Source organism: Corythoichthys intestinalis, chromosome 9 (genome assembly GCF_030265065.1).
Source record: "Corythoichthys intestinalis isolate RoL2023-P3 chromosome 9, ASM3026506v1, whole genome shotgun sequence".
Classification (NCBI taxonomy): Eukaryota; Metazoa; Chordata; class Actinopteri; order Syngnathiformes; family Syngnathidae; genus Corythoichthys; species Corythoichthys intestinalis.
The window spans coordinates 53,773,248-53,790,292 of NC_080403.1; the positions used below are offsets into that span (position 1 = coordinate 53,773,248).

Genomic DNA, 17,045 nt, shown 5'->3' on the forward strand with positions numbered 1-17,045 from the left:
CGTCTTCCATGCTTCCTCTTTCATCCTACCCCATCTGGTGAGTGGGCTGGCCAGTCCTGGAGGATCTTGATCTTTGCCTTGAGGAACTTCGAGGTAGAGATTGAAGTATACAATGGAGCACCTTCTTGCTGCAGAATGTGTCCCTTTTTATGGTTAGGAATGTAAGAAGCAGCTAAGATTTGTTGATATTTCAGACTATTTAGGTTGCCTTCCACCCTGCAGATCTCTCGCACACCCCCATACTGGATGTAACCCGAGACCATGTTTTTGGTAATGATGTAACCATCACACTTCACTGTTTTCTGAGTGAATCTCGGATCCGTGCAGGCTCCAGTAGGTCTCCTGCAATATTTGTGGCGACTGTGGTGTAATTCAATGGAAAATTCATCTGAAAAATCCACCTTTTGCCACTTTTCCAGCGTCCATCCTTTTGACAGGCTGTGGGCCTCGGCAAATGCCACACGTTTTGTTTTTTTTAACTGTCTCCACCCTGAGAGATAAACTGCCTCTTACATTCCTAACCATAAAAAGGGACAAATTCTGCAGCAGGATGGTGTTCCATAGCATACTTCAATCTTTACCTCAAAGTTCCTCAAGGCAAAGAAGATCCTCCAGGACTGGCCAGCCCAGTCACCAGACATGAACATCAGTGAGCATGTCTGGGGTAGGATGAAAGAGGAAGCATGGAAGATGAAACCCAAGAATGTTGACGAACTCTGGGAGGCATGCAAGACTGCTTTCTTTGATGTTCCTGATGACTTCATCAATAAATTGTATGAATCCCTGCCGAAGCCCATGGAAATCATACAAAATATTAAATTTGGATTTCAAAGTACCACTACTTAATTCGCTTATGTTATGTAACATATTTTTGTATTTGAAGTACATTTTTGGTTCAATTTTCACACTACTTTCTGTAGGCGACAAAACTTTTGTCTTGCCAAAATTTGACCTTTATGTCTTCATTAAATGATTTTTTATTTTTTCAGTGATACAAATATATTTGTGTACATGCAACATATTTTGGGAGGGTCTTATTTTTCATATGAACCATTTCTGAAACCAATTGAGTAATAAAAAGTCAGGTTATTAGCAATTGTTTCTATAAAATGGATAAGCGACAACACTTTTGTCAGGGACTGTAGGAAACAGCAGAGAATTGTACAAAATAATTTGAGTGGATGCACAAAACATCGGCAACTTGCTCAAAGGAATAAGAAACTGCTTTTTTTTAATGTGCATTATTGATGCGAGGAGAATTGCAAGTCTGATCTGAGAATCGCACCAAAGCAGGTGAGTAAAATTGTAATTATTTCAGTGGGATTGGTGATCAGTCGATCACAAACAATACAACCGATCTTGTCCAACGATTGCGTCTCAAGTCAGTTAGCCATATTAGCGTGCTAACAACTCATGGCGGCCATTTGTGGGAATGTTTATTAGCATATGCGTGCACTTTTGGGGTATTTTCACGCTTTACAACTAACAGTGTTTACGATTCTAACATCTGCCGCTTTATCTATTAAATAAATAAAAAAAATGTCTTCCACATTTGTGGATCGCAAATGTTAATATTGCAGCCTACAAGACACAAAATGTGAATTTCAGATGACCAGGTTTTTATTGGCTTGTAGTTGTTGTTTTTTGAATGACCAAAAATCGCTTTTTGGCCTCTCAAAGGTTAAGAGATCTCAAAGATAACGATTAGACAAATTTCAGTTAATTTTGTAACTAAACTTTTGAGTTTCGAAATAGTTGCACATTAATTTAATAAACAATAAGTTGCTTACAGCTATAATTGTTAGAATTGTTTTTTAAAAGTCACCTAGCATCCTGTAGCAACTTGCGTTTGTACTTTCGATGTGCAAATGTGACATCGACACGAGAGAACAACATGCATGAAGAACACACATTAATTAGGCTGAAAGATTCATACAAAACAGACAGACAACGCCAAAGAAAGTCCCGGAGGGGAATACATTTATTATCTTGAGTTATTCGTTGAGATCATTTTTCAAATGAAGTAAGCAAGCAGGGCTATGTGTTTGTGAGCTTGGCTGTGGTGTAAAGTGGGTGAAAGATTAATCAGGGGAAACTATTACCCAGGCTGGAATTAATGTGAGAGGAAGTAGCGCTATGATGAATGGATATTTTAAACATGGGGTAGGGGGGGAAATGCAGATGAGGCTTACGTGGTGTGACAAAACTAGTCAGCAAATTCATGTTCTCTCGGGAGTTTGTCCTTCTTCATTTATCTGAAAGTGTGTAAACAACCGCTGATGCCACTGCGTGGGTTTATGATAATAACAGCTTGATTAAAACGTTCACTGATTTGCTGCCAACCCTCCTACTTCAAATAGATTGGACGTCAATGACAGAGTTAGTATACCTTTTCCATGGCCATATGAAAGCACCTTATAAGGACTTTCAAGACCAATTTTCCAGTACCTTAGAACACAAACACTAGAAACTTCATATATTTACCACACAGGTTGTTACTCTGTATGTTAGTTGTTACTCAGTAAAAATACAGTCATAAATAATAATTATTAAAAAAAATAAAAAAAATTAGACCTCATTTTAGAACTTTACCAGATACAGAATATCCATGATGATGAGGAAGACTTAAGGCAGTTACGAAACAAAAACTAGAAACTGAATATATTTACAACATTGGCATTGTTTGTTTGGTGTACTTATAGTTGTTACTAAGTTGTTACTAAATAAAAATATAGTCAAGTAATGAAAATATAGCCTTTAAAATCACAATTAAAATGTACCAAGTTTTGTTTCAGTCATATTCATATTTTTGGTACTGTATATCAAAAATATCCACCATCGTTCATTCTACAAATAAGACACCATTTTTGAGTTTCATGAAAATACAGGACAAAGCGCGTACCATGAAAACTCATTACTGGACAAAGCGTACTTTTGTTTCTGAATACAGGATGATTCAGTTTTTCAAGACACAGATGGCAACCCAAGACACAAAGCTTGTCGGTTTAGCAACCCTAACTCAGGGGCGGGGGGCGGAGCTTTTGCGAAAGGTCGATTTAGGGGCCGTTTACATGATGACTCTCCGAGAAGACCAAAAATTTTATGTTTTTATCTATAAGGTTCTTATGGTTGGCCCTGGGGCCTCCTCCCACTGGGACGTGCCCAGAATACCTCACCAGGGAGACGCCCCGGAGGCATCCTAATCAGATGCCCAAGCCACCTCATCTTGATCGGCCGCTTGTATGCGGGATCTTGATCTTGGGTAGGAACGTAGATCGACCGGTAAATAGAGAGCTCAGCTCCCTCTTCACCACGACGGACCAGAGCAATGTCCGCATCAATGCAGACGCAGCACTGATCCGCCCGTCGATCTCCCATTTTCAATCACTCGTGAACAAGACCCCAAAGTACTTGAAATCCTCCACTTGGGGAAGGACCTCATCCCTGGCCCAGAGGTGCTGTTTTGAGGTGCTGATTCTCATCCCGACCATTTCACACTCAACTTCGAACCGCTCCAGTGAGAGTTGAAGGTCACGGCTTGATGAAGCCAACAATCTTCTGCAAAAAGCAGAGATGCAATACTGAGGCCACCAAACCGCATTCCCTCAACGCCTCGGCTGTGCCTAGATATTCTGTGCTTAAAAGTTATGAACAGAACCGTTGACATAGGGCAGCCTTGGTGGAGTCCAACCCTCACTGGAAACGGATCTGACTTACAATCGGCTACACGGACCAAACTCTGATAACTTTGTTAAAGGGACCAGACACCTAGTATTAGACATTCCGATACCCCATACTCCCGGAGCACCCCCCACAAGACTCTCTGGGAGACACGGTCAAACGCCTTCTCCAAGTCCACAAAACACATTTAGACTGGTTGAGCAAACTCCCATGACCCCCCAAGAACCCTGCTGAGGGTATAGAGCTGATCCACGGTTCCAACGCCCAGATGAAAACCACACTGCTCCTCCTGAATCTGAGATCCGACTTCACGATGGACACTCCTCTCCAGCACCCCTGAGTACAAGTGCGTAGGTTTTTATAGGGACGGTAGGGACATAACACTACCAACTTTTCAGGATGCTCAAATTGTCCCCACCAACCTTTAAGCAACCTTAAATGCATTATATAATGAGTTCAGTTATATAGGCCATTTAGATTGTTTTTCTAAATGTTGTAAGGATAGAATTGATCCTACCATTATGAAGTGAATTATTTTCATTATGTTCAAACTTACTTACACCCCTGCCCTACCAAGGCAACAAGTTGATAGCTCGGCCTCTAAGACGTCGTCTCACTTGCTATGGCAACCACGACCCAGGCACAAAAGATGACACACGAACTTGACCGCCCAAACCTGCCACAGAAGGATGACCCCAAGACAACACCAAGGCACGCCTTCTGCCCGGCCCACTCCACCGCAGCTTTCAAAAGACTGACCATTTAGCTAACAACTGTCGCTTCTCGGAGACATTTGGATGTATCCGTTGTTTTTGCGGACCCTAAATCCAGTATTGCCTCTCCGTCATCTGTTTTGCCTTGCTTTTTGATAACTGGCAACGAAATAATTCTCAACCTGTTTTCGGTGAGCCTTCTTCAAACTTCTGGAAGTCAGTGCAAAGGGTTAACACCGGAGTGAACGCGCGGAGTTTGGCTTTCCGGCCAGATTGCTGGGGCTGCGCCAGCGGGACGCCTTCTGGTTCGGCTGTCGCTGTTCTGGCGGCTTGGCTGGGAGGCCGAATTCCTTTAGCGGAGATTAAGCCCTCTTTTACATTCAGTTGGACTCTCAATGTTATCCACAAGTCCTAAATAAACAAGAAATATTGTAAACATGCATGTTCAACACGAGTATGCCGTCAATTAATGCTGAAGGAAATCGTTACCTTTCTCGCACACACCATATAACTGTTTGCATTACTCTAACACACGTATTATAATCAATCAGGGAATAGTATAATTTCTCAGATTTACTGGAGGGCTGTTTGTATTACTCTAACACACTTAATATAAAATAAATAGCACTTATACAATAGTTTAATGAAAAGAAGCAGAATACCGGGTATAAAAGATACACAACGCCATCTTATCACAGAAGCCCAACACCTCATGAGCAAGATTGATGCACCAACTCTTGCAATCAGTTCTCACGGCCACTCCAGGACAAAGAGCAGGGTGCTCTGTCCTAAAACAAGTAGCATCGGTCGCCCAACCAGGATAACAAGTTGATGGCGCGGGCGGCTTGGAAGTTAAGACCTGCGTCAGTCGCCGTGTCAACCACTGTAGCTGACCGCTCGGAATGATGCGACACGCAGAGGGCTTCGACGGGTGTTCTTTAACTTTATTTTCAGTCATTTTTTGTTCTTTTGTTGACACCTTGAAAACTACAAAATTTCAGAAACGTAACAACGGTGTGGCATTAAAATACAATTCACAAAACCAACAATAAACATTTCCATTTCTCCTACCTCCATCTGCTTTCCGAGCGCGCTATCTTCAATCGAACCAATATAACCTCTCCGCACTACAGTCTTTCCACAAACAAATACAAGCCAAACGAATATAAACATAAATTCCCGCAGTAATAATAACTCTTGCAATTTATTTGTGGACTCACCTACGATGTGGCTGCGCTGCTTCTCAGACAGTGCAGCGTGTGGACAGGTTTACAGACAGGTGTGCTAGATTTCCTCATTAAGAAAAAGACGGGAGCATGGGGTTGTGCGCGGTGCCTTTCAAAATAAATGCAAAAACGGAAGTGCCCGCAATTCACAGACCCACACGCCATTTACACTCCCACCAAATTCTGTTACAATGAACAAACAACAGTAAAATGAATTGTACAGAATTTCTCAACTGTGTGCGTGTACAACTACTGTCAATTCTCCACGAGAAGAACTAGTTTTTGAATTGGTCTCTCGATAACGGACATTTTAAAGGAGGAACCCTGATTTTCTTGCGCTTTGCGCACGCCAACTCTGACTTTGACTCGCCGAACTAAGCCATCGCCATCTTGGACTGCCTCAACTATTCGCCCTAATTGCCACTGGTTTCTTGGAAGGTGATCTTCCTTTATGATAACAATATCATTGACTTTCAGGTTGCGCTTTGGTAAGTGCCATTTCTGTCTAGTGGATATGTTGAGCAAGTATTCCCTTTTCCACCGACTCCAGAATTGTTCAATGAGATATTGGACTCTTCTCCACCGCTTTGTCCCATATAAATCTTCCTTTACAAACACTCCAGGAGGAGGAAGGGAAACTTGAGCTTTCATCATAATAAGATGATTTGGTGTCAAAGGTTCCAAAGCCTGTGGATCATTCATTCCATCTACTGTTAGTGGCCGACTATTGACAATTGCCATGGCTTCGTACAATAGTGTTCGGAGAGAAGAGTCATCTAAACGGCCTGGGCACAGAGCAAAAGTACCATTTAGTATGCTTCTAACTGTTCTAATTTGTCGCTCCCAAACACCACCTGCATGGCTGGCAGAAGGGGCATTAAACACAAATTCACATTGGTTCTCAGCTAAAAAGACTTCTAACTGTTTGGAGTTGCATTGTTTAAGTGCCCTTTTAAACTCATTTTGGGCACCCACAAAGTTAGACCCTTGATCACAGTATAATTTTCGGACAGCTCCTCTAAGACTGATGAAGCATCTTAATGCGTTAATAAAGGAGTCCGTTGATAGGTCTTCTAGCATTTCTATATGAACCGCTCGGGAGTATAAACATGTAAAAATAACTCCATATCGCTTTAATTCTTTGCGGGCTTTCCTTACAATAAAGGGGCCAAAACAATCCATGCCAGTATATGTAAAAGGTGCAGAGGATTCAAGGCGTTCCTTTGGGAGTTCAGCCATTTGTTGGCTCTCTATAGGCCGCCGCATTCTTCTACAGTACACACAAGTGTGTATGAGTTTTGCAACCAGCTTGCTGCCGCCAATGACCCAATACCCATTGATCCTGAGCTCCATTTGCGTCTGGCTTCGTCCCTGATGACAAGTCTTGGCATGGTAATAACGCACAATCATCTCCGTGATGTGACTGCTGTTTGGCAAAATGGCTGGGTGCTTTATTTTATGGCAGAGAGAAGACCCTTTTAATCTCCCACCAACACAAAGAAGTCCTTCAATCAATATGGGTTCCAAGCCAAAAAGAGAATTCGAGTTTGGAAGAGGGTTACCACGTTGAAGCATCTTCCTCTCTTGGCTGAAAGCTTGCTGCTGTACCATTTCAATAATTGCCCGTGTGGCCTTTTCCCGCTCTTCGACAGTCACGTGCTCACTATATTGTTGAGTTTTAGATCTCAGTCTTAGGATTCTTGCAACCACTTTTATTAGCGTTGTCCATGAAGAAAATCTACTAAACCGTGTAAGAATGTCGTTACAGTCTTTGACTTCAGTTGCAAGCACTTGGATTGCCTTGACTTCAGGATCTCCAACAAGTAACTCGGTTGAAGTGAGAGGTGTTGGATGCAAGTCACTTTCCCAGAGAAAACTGGGTCCTGGCAGCCAGTTTGTTAATTGAATGTCTGAAACTCGTAGACCTCTCGAAGCATGATCTGCAGGGTTCTCAGAAGTGTCTACAAAATGCCACTGACCGGGATCACTGTTATTTCTGATTAATTGAACACGATTAGCAACAAATATGTGAAACCTGCGCGAGTCATTGTTGATGTAACCAAGCACCACTTGAGAGTCTGTCCAAAAATATTCTTGATCAATTTTCATATCAAGCTCACTCCTAAGCATGACACTTATTTGGATGGAAATGACAGCTGCCGAAAGTTCAAGTCTGGGGATACTAGTAACCTTTAAAGGTGCAACTCTTGCCTTTGCCATAACAAGACAGCAATGGACTTCGTCCTTATTAGTTTTATATCTAAGGTAAGAGCACATACCATAACCTACACAGCTAGCATCCGAAAAATGATGTAATTCTACTCTGGTAATGTTATGGAAGTTAAATGGATGGTAACATCTTGGAATTGTAACCTCTTTCAATTTGAAAAGATCATTCCTCCATTCCTCCCACCGTGGCTTAATATCTTCTGGGAGTGGATCGTCCCATCCAATGTTGCGTTGACAAAGCTCTTGCAGGATTCGCTTTCCTGTTAGAATGAATGGGGCAATGAATCCAAGTGGATCAAAGAGAGAGGCAATGATCGACAAACAGCCACGGCGGGTGGAAGGCTGATCCTTTGCACATATGGTAAAGTTGAAAGTGTCTTCTTTAATTGACCACTGAACACCGAGAGCCCGTTCTGATGGAAATGGATCTAGTCCTAAGGGCTCGTTGTTAGTCGCTCTTTCAGAGGGTTTCAAACAAGAGAGCGCTGCCTCTTCATTTGAGTTGAACTTATGCAGGCGCATGCCTCCTCTTTTGCACAACTCTTGTGACTCAGTGATCAGTTTTTTGGCTTCTTCCACTGATGAAACACTAGCTAAACCGTCATCAACATAAAAGTTCTTCTCCAAAAATGTTGATGCCCGTGGATGATTATCCTTGTATTGTTTTGCTAGATACTTGAGGCCAAAATTGGCACATCCCGGAGACGATGCGGCTCCAAAGAGATGAACTGTCATTCTGTACTCTTGTGGTTCCTTCTCCAGATCACCACCTTTCCACCAAAGGAATTTCAAATAATTTCTTGACTCCGGAGAGACAGAAAATTGATAAAACATTCTTTCGATGTCACAGATAATGGCTACCTTTTCCTTTCTGAATCTACAAAGTACTCCTACTAAGGGATTAATTAGATCAGGTCCAGTTAGCAGTGTGTCGTTTAAAGAAATTCCATGAAATTTTGAAGAACCATCAAACACAACTCTTAACTTATCTGGCTTTTTAGGATGATAAACGCCATGATGCGGCAGATACCACTCTGTTTGACCTTTGAATGTTGTAGGGGCAGGCTCTGCATCACCCTTGTTAATAGTTTCCTCCATGAATGTTTTGTATTGATCATAATATTGTTTATCGGCCTTCAATTTTCTTTTGAGACACTGTAAGCGAACCATAGCTAATTTCTTGTTGTTTGGCAGATTAGGTAAACTGTCACCTTTGAAAGGAAGGGGCATCTCATAATGGCTGTCATGATTTTGCTTAATATTTTTACTGAGAAACTGTATAAACTGGACATCTTCTTGTGACACGTACCTATCCTCGTACGCTTTCTCACTGAAGTCTGCTTCAAGGGCCTTTATAACATCTGTCGTTGTTGGACATGGCAACTCCTTGACTGTGAGCCGGTGCACAAAGCTATGACTTCCTTGTCTGTCTAGGTGGGGGTTTGATGAACCTATTATACTCCATCCTAGTTCTGATCGTTGTGCGAACGGCTGGTTTGTGTCACCTAAAATTACTTCACGAGGAGCCAGTGCTGTAGGACAGTCGTATCCGATTAAGAGCCCGATATCACAGTCTTGAAGAGGTGGTATTTTACATGCCAAGGTTTTGAGATGAGGCCAACGCAATGCTGTCTCCTTTGTTGGAATATAAGACTTATCTACTGGGATGAAGTCACGACTATAGGCTTTTTGTATTTGAATGAGGATCTCAGAATTGAGTCCTCGTACTTGTAGACCATGAACGCACTTGCTGGGTATAATTGTGTCAATTGCGGTCATGGTACTAAGTTTCAAGTTTACTGGTTGGACGTTTACACTTAATTTGTCGAGCACATCTTCTAAAACAAATGTTGAATCACTTTGTGTGTCCAGCATTGCATATGTGAGTACTTCTCTGTGTGGTTCTTGAACTGATGAAACAAAAACTGGTACAATACTTGAGGTGGCAGACGTATGTTGTGTTGATATGTGTGACACAGCATGGTGTGGCACTTGACTTTCATGTCCTTCTGTGGCAGCAGAGTTACTAGTTCGTGCTTCCACCAGTTCTTGCCTTCGGTCCTCATGCAAACAGGTTGGGTGACGTCGATTGCAGGTGCTACAGGTGTGTCGTCTTTTACAATCCTTGGTCATGTGACCCTTTCTCAAGCATCCAAAACAGAGTCTGTTTTCATGTATAAAGGCTCTTTTATCCTCCATGCTCTTAGCTGCAAAGGTGGGACATTTTGTGATGACATGTGTCTCATTTTTACACACAAAACAAGGCCATTTGGGTTTACTGCTAATTGCTACTTGGCTTTCGTGTGCAAGATCTCTTGGTTGTGTGTTTGTATTGAAGGCTTTAGCTCTCTTTAGGTTCCTGTCATCTATAGTTCTGAAATTTGTCAACAGTTGAGAAGTAATGGGATTACAAGAGATTCTCGCTTCTTTACTTAGGAACTCAGTGAAGCATGCGAAGTCTGGAAAGTTGCCTGTTGTGTCGAGTTCATCGACCACAATTCGACTCCACTTTCTAACAATCCATTCAGGTAGTTTTTTGAGCAACCTTTGATTTTCTTCACAATCGTTAAGAATAGCTAGACCACTGACGTGTGGCATTGCTTCAACACAGCTTTGGAGGAAGTCAGAGAACTCTTGTAGTGCTCGTGGGTCATTAGTGTTTATCTTTGGCCATTTTAAGAGCTTATCACGGAACGCTTTTTGTACAATAAACGGATTTCCATATCTGTCTTGTAGAACTTTCCAAGCTCCGTTATAAGCATTTTCGGAATCTCGGTAAAAGAAACCTTCCACAGCTCTGCGCGCCTCTCCAATAAGATAATTTTTTAAATAAAACATTTTTTCGCTTGCAGGGAGGGGCTTTCTGTCAATGAGAGTCATGAACGACATTTTCCAATCTGTAAATTTTAAAGGATCGCCACTAAACATGGTGGGTTCAGGCACTGGTAACCGATTCATACTCAAAGAACTAGCAATTGCTTGTGCTAGGCTACTTTCCTCTTGCGTCGTATTGTCAAACGATGCTTGGCGAGGTTGAAACGGTGCTGCACCTGGATTCAATGAAGGCTCAGTTTTAAGTCGTCTGTGACATACAGGGTTAATTCTGTCATTGATTCCTTCGTTGCGATTCTCATAGCCATCAAAACCATCATATGCTCTCACACGAGCTGCTGCAATAGCGACCTCCTTTTTTGCTTGTAACTGCTGCAGTTTGGCCCTCTCCTGCTCTAGCTGCTGCTGCGTTTCAACTTCCCTTTGTTTCATTTCCGACATCATTTTTGCTTCTTTAAGCTTCCATTCACTTTCCAGTTTGTGGACATGGGCTTGCTGTGCTTGAATTTCTTCCATGGACTTGGATCGTTCAATCCTAGCGGCTAACTCTGCTTTGGCCTCTACTCTGCTGCTTTGAGTGCTGCTTGACCCAGAATGATCACTTGTTGTTTCAGATGAACTTGTAGTTTCCGTTATGGTGTACCCAAAAACTGAGCCATATTCATTTTTATTTAAAGCTGCTCTGACTCGCTCTTTCTCAAGTTGATCATTATAATCTTCGTCAACAGTTTCAAGGCGGTTAACTATTAGATTACTTATTTCCTTCGTTAAAGTAACACAGGCGTCCATTTTGTTGACAATTTCAGGTGTGGTGTTACTGTTCCTTAAAATAGGTTCATATTGCTCTCTTACAGCATTGTGCTTCATTTCAACATCTTGCTTTGATTTGTTGAGTTCTTCTGCTGAGCAGAGGGTCTTTAATTGTGTCCTTACATCCCTCGCCGTCAATTTCCAAGAGTTATAAGCTTTATGAAATATTTTAGCATGTTTTTTAGCCATTTGCTTCTGCATCTCTTGGCCCTTTTCTGTTAATTTTCTCTCACGTGAGCTAGACCTGAGTGGCATGTCTATGGGATTGTCTGTTTTCTCGGCTTGAAGTGACATTTTAATTTTTTCTTTTTTTTTTTTTTTCTGACTGTCTTATTTGCTTGCAACCTTTTATTGTCCCACGCTTGAAACTATACTTATAAGCTGAAGTTATTTTACACCACAGAGTAACACTTTGTCAAGCATTTAAAACTTATGGACCTTCAAATAGAATTTCAGCATACACAGTGACAATCAAAAAATGCCATTAATGGAAATCCCTAAATAGACATTAATAGCTATAGAGCTTCAACCGTATTTCCCTTTTATAAACAGACATGTCATGTAATATTATACCATAAACATTTGAACCAAAATTGCGCCCCAAAGTTTTTAATTTACGCCACAAATTACTTTGACGTCATCTAATGCGAGCTGTCATGGCTGGATCTTCAATTCCACTGCCAGATTGGGTGCGTATGTCCCTCCTCTTTGCTCCTTGTCGCTCTGTGTCATGTGTCTGTGTCCGTAGATGACCTTGAATGCGCTTTTCCCTGCGCAAGATGCCGATGGGAGTGGAGTTAGTTTAGTTGGCTTGTTGTTGGACGATCGATGAATTTAAGGTACGAGGGCGTCCGGGCCTCCACCGAAATGGCAATCCGTTGCAGCCGGGAAACATGCGCTGGTCGCCGCCGAGGAGTTTTCACTGTAGCTGACCGCTCGGAATGATGCGACACGCAGAGGGCTTCGACGGGTGTTCTTTAACTTTATTTTCAGTCATTTTTTGTTCTTTTGTTGACACCTTGAAAACTACAAAATTTCAGAAACGTAACAACGGTGTGGCATTAAAATACAATTCACAAAACCAACAATAAACATTTCCATTTCTCCTACCTCCATCTGCTTTCCGAGCGCGCTATCTTCAATCGAACCAATATAACCTCTCCGCACTACAGTCTTTCCACAAACAAATACAAGCCAAACGAATATAAACATAAATTCCCGCAGTAATAATAACTCTTGCAATTTATTTGTGGACTCACCTACGATGTGGCTGCGCTGCTTCTCAGACAGTGCAGCGTGTGGACAGGTTTACAGACAGGTGTGCTAGATTTCCTCATTAAGAAAAAGACGGGAGCATGGGGTTGTGCGCGGTGCCTTTCAAAATAAATGCAAAAACGGAAGTGCCCGCAATTCACAGACCCACACGCCATTTACAACCACGTCCCAGTCACAAAGGATGAAGCACGAACCTGACCTGCTACAGAGGGATGATCCCAAGACAACACCCAGCCACGCCTTCGGCCCGGCCTACTCCACTGCAGCTTTCAGGAAGAACTGAACATTTCGATAACGCGGTCGCTTCTCAGGAACATTCCAATGTGTCCGTTGTTATACGGATTTTGGATCCAACACTGCCTCTTCGTCGTCTGTTTCTGCCTTGTTTTTGACAATTGTCGACGAATAAATTGTCTACCTGTTTTCGGTGAGCCTTCTTCAAACTTTTGGAACATGAAGTCAGTACAAAGGGTTAACATGGGAGTGAACGCGCGGAATTTTGGCTCCCACCGGTTAGCTTGCGGGAACGGTGCCAGCTGAACAGCACTTCGTTCATCTGGCGATGTTTCTGCGGCTTGGCGGGTGGGGGGGCCATATTCGATCAATGCTTAACGACACAGCGAAGACGTAAACAGTGAGAAAGCGGCGTGCAGTTATTGTGTGCAGCTAACATGGCAGAATGTGTCTGAGGAGAACTTTTCTACATGTCCGTCCATGATCAAACGCAAGGAAATATTCCTTTATTTAAAGAAAGTTTGCGGTGTTTACTTTGTAATTGCTGGATTCACAGCCATTTTTAACACAAAGTTACATTTTCTGATGGGGTGCAAAATTTGACAGAACACCAGCAGGTGTACCATATTCAATGGATGATGATCTTGGCGAAAAGTACAGCTGTCCTTGGCAGCCTGATTTAGAAATCCCCTTAAAACTGATATGAAACAAAAAAACACTCATTTTCAACTTATTATTTGAGATGTCCCGATCGATCGGGATGATCGATCGGGTCCGATCACATCATTTTCAAAGTATCGGAATCGGCAAAAAAATATCGGCCATGCCTTTTTTTAATATATAAACTTTTGCACAGTACTGTATATATATATATATACATACTGTATATATACTGTATATTCTTTTAAGAGCTAAAAAGTAACAAAATAATCCAGAAATAGAATGGTATTGCCAAAAGAAAAGAAAATATACAGTACTGTGCAAAAGTTTTAGGCAGGTGTCCTGCTTAAAACTTTTGCACAGTACTGTATATATTTTAATTAAATCGTTTTCTAATTGTATTTAACGTTACAGACATAATATGTTACACTCATCCAGAGTCTTTAGTTTAGGCTTAACGTAGGGTTATCAAAAATATCCCGATAATAGTGGCAAATAATTTATTAAAAAATGTGTCACGTTAAAATATTTAACGCTATTAATATATATGCTGCACGACCCTCTCACTCATTGTCACGCTCAATCTGTAAAGACGCTGTTTTACCTATATAGAGAGATTGAAGGCAGTGCAAAATGAGTAAAGTGAATTTTGGCAGCCTTTGAAGCCGTTCTTCAATTGACTAAAACCTTGCAATCCCTCTCCCTATGATTAGAAATATCATGGGAAGCAATGTGGGGAAGCAAGGTGGCAATAGATCTTTGTCTTAACACCTTAACTTATTTCCCACAGCAGAGAAGATATATCCATTGGTAGCACGACGCACAGTCATGGTTTTACTTCCCATCATGGTTCCACTTCCCATCATGCATTGGGGCATGCCGCAGTATCATTTACTGAAAGCTCAACAAATACACTAGATGGCAATATTTAGTCACAATACACAAAGTCACAAGTCTTTCTTTCCGTGGATCCTGTTGAAATTCGCCTCCCCGGCCAAGGCGCACGGGAACAGCGACGGCCGAACAAAGTGCCGCTCTGCCGGGAAGGCAGAACTTCGCGCCTTCTCTTCTTATTTTTAAGCCTTTGTACTGATTCCATGTTTCAAAAGTTTGAAGAACACTCACCGAAAACAGGTTGACAATTTATTCGTCGACAATGGTAAAAAACAAGGCAAAAACAGACGACATAGGGACAATTCTGGATCCAAAACAAGGCTACATGTTTCCGAGCAGCAAAAATCTGTGTTATCTCAGTGTCCAGTCTTTTTAAAATCCTTGATGAAGCGGGCCGTGCTGAAGGTGTGTCCGAAGGTGTGTCCGGGCATTGCTTTTGGGTCTTCCCCTCTGTGGCCGGTTTTGGGCGGCTTAGGTTCGTGCGCGGATGGGACGCCTGCTATCAACTTTGTTGTCCGGGCTGGCTTGTACTTGTTTTAGGACAAAGCGCTTTGTCCTTGGAGTTTGCTGGGAGAGCTGATTGCAAGAGTTGGTGCGTCAATCTTGTTCGTGACGCACGCGTTGGGCTTCTGTGATAAGACGGCATTGTGTATCTCTTCTATTTCTTCTCATTAAACTATGGTGTGCTATTTATTTTATACCATTAGTGCAGTCCCACCGTAAATATGGAAATGATACTATTTCCTGATGAATTATATTACGTGTGTAAGAGTAATGCAAACAGTTAGACGGTGCCTACGAGAACCTGTACCATTCTTTCTCATCTCCCCCTCATTAGCCCGGACAAGGTGATTCCCTTTACTGTGTCAAAGGGCATGTAGTGGAGTCTGCTTAAACAATAGTTAGATGAATGTGTTAGACTAATGCAAACAATTATATGGTGTGTGCGATGACGGTATCTTTTCCCTTCAATCCCTCTCACAGAGAGAATGTTAATAATGTAAATGCCATCTTGAGGATGGATAATAAACAAATACAGTACTTATGTACTGTATGTTGAATGTATCTATTCGTCCGAGTTTTATTCATTTTTTTCTTAATGCATTGCCAAAATGTATATGATCGGGAAAAATTATCGGGAATGATTGGAATTGAATCGGGAGCAAAAAAAAAAAGCAATCGGATCGGGAAATATCGGGATCGGCAGATACTCAAACTAAAACGATCGGGATCGGATCGGGGGCAAAAAAAACATGTTCGGAACAACCCTACTTATTATTATTGTAAATATTCTTGTAAATTAATTTTATTGCTGACACTGCATTTCAGGGTCATCAACATGTTGTGCCCCCCTGCCCCAAAATTCAAACTCCGCCTATGCCAGGCAGGCTGAGGAGTGTGATCTCGTCTGACTAAGTCATAATATCAATTACTTTACATTCTACTGATTATGCAGTAATTTAGTATTAAAACGTATTGATACCGAATTGGCAGTGGAATAAATATCGCAAGGCCAAAAATGGTATCGGTGCAACACACTTTCTGTCACATAGACATCCTCCACAAGATGTTATAATAGCCAGAAGACTAGGTCACCAAGTAAAGTGTTTGTTTTCTGAATTTTAGCCGCAAGTGGCCTTGGATGAAGGAAATAAAACGTCCAATAGGTACTTCAATTTGAACAAGTTGTTATTTCTTGTTTTTTTATGTATTTGTACTACAAGGACGAAGCAAAAACAGGATAAGGGTGTCATGAAGTTCACCTTGAAGCTTCCTCTGCACGTGTCGGAATTCAATCCCTTGAACAGAAGATTCAAACACATATTTGTTCATAGCCCAAGGCTGTGTTTCTTGAACAAATTGGTCTCATACTTACAGTATATTCTATGTCTGGTATGAAATAGCCATTGCACACATTTTTGATTTTCATAACATGTATTGCAAGGAATTCCAGGAACGCAGTCCTGCTCCTGCATGCATTGAGCGATGGACTGCAGATTGTTCAAACAGATGAAATGGATGAAAGAAATGCTACTCTATTCACTACTCCGGGACCTAATAGAAATGATGTAACGTTTGCTCTATTTGAATCCGGGGATGAAATATGTGCAGGAGCAACTCTTGTGTGGCAAACATAAATAAATAAAGTGAAGGCTCATGTTATTTATGTTGTATTTTGGCTTTTTGACATCAAAGCATAGAGGTTGAATGGGAAGTACAGTACATTTGTTGCCGTTGTATTTTATAAGCATATTCACGCTGGAAGTGGTTGTTAAAAAGGCTGTTGAACATTTACAAATAGATGATGGAGTGGCATGGCGGGAAAATTCAAGCTAGCATTTTGGCCTTGTCTTTTATAATATTGACACTAGAATATTAGAGATTTAAAAAGGACTTGAAGGTTAGGTTAAGTTAAGAAAGGTGAAGAGCGGCCAGACAGAATACTTAAAGGGATCCTCTATGTTTAAGAAGTAATTCTTAAAAGATAAAT

General features: G+C 41.5%; 1 protein-coding gene across 4 annotated transcripts; it reads right to left on the bottom strand.

Moving 5' to 3' along the window:
• Nucleotides 1-5,289: 5,289 nt before the first annotated feature.
• Nucleotides 5,290-12,881, bottom strand: LOC130921253 (uncharacterized). Of its 4 annotated transcripts, none has more exons than XR_009064315.1 (3): nucleotides 5,615-12,881; nucleotides 5,466-5,528; nucleotides 5,301-5,381 (listed from the first exon to the last, which is right to left on the bottom strand). XR_009064315.1 is itself a non-coding variant. In XM_057844914.1 (3 exons), exon 3 carries the CDS (start codon nucleotides 11,783-11,785, stop codon nucleotides 5,876-5,878), a length of 5,910 nt encoding a protein of 1,969 aa, XP_057700897.1. In that variant the 5' UTR covers nucleotides 11,786-12,517; nucleotides 12,602-12,664; nucleotides 12,751-12,781; the 3' UTR covers nucleotides 5,307-5,875. The 4 variants fall into 4 exon arrangements, 2 of the variants coding, with proteins under 2 accessions (XP_057700897.1, XP_057700896.1); XM_057844914.1 differs by having other exon boundaries at nucleotides 5,307-12,517; nucleotides 12,602-12,664; nucleotides 12,751-12,781; XR_009064314.1 differs by having other exon boundaries at nucleotides 5,290-5,381; nucleotides 5,466-12,881.
• Between the last annotated feature and the right edge of the window lie 4,164 nt (nucleotides 12,882-17,045).

Excerpts from the sequence above, each read along its gene's own strand:
- LOC130921253 (XM_057844913.1), bottom strand. The coding sequence starts at position 11,785 with ATGTCACTTCAAGCCGAGAAAACAGACAATCCCATAGACATGCCACTC.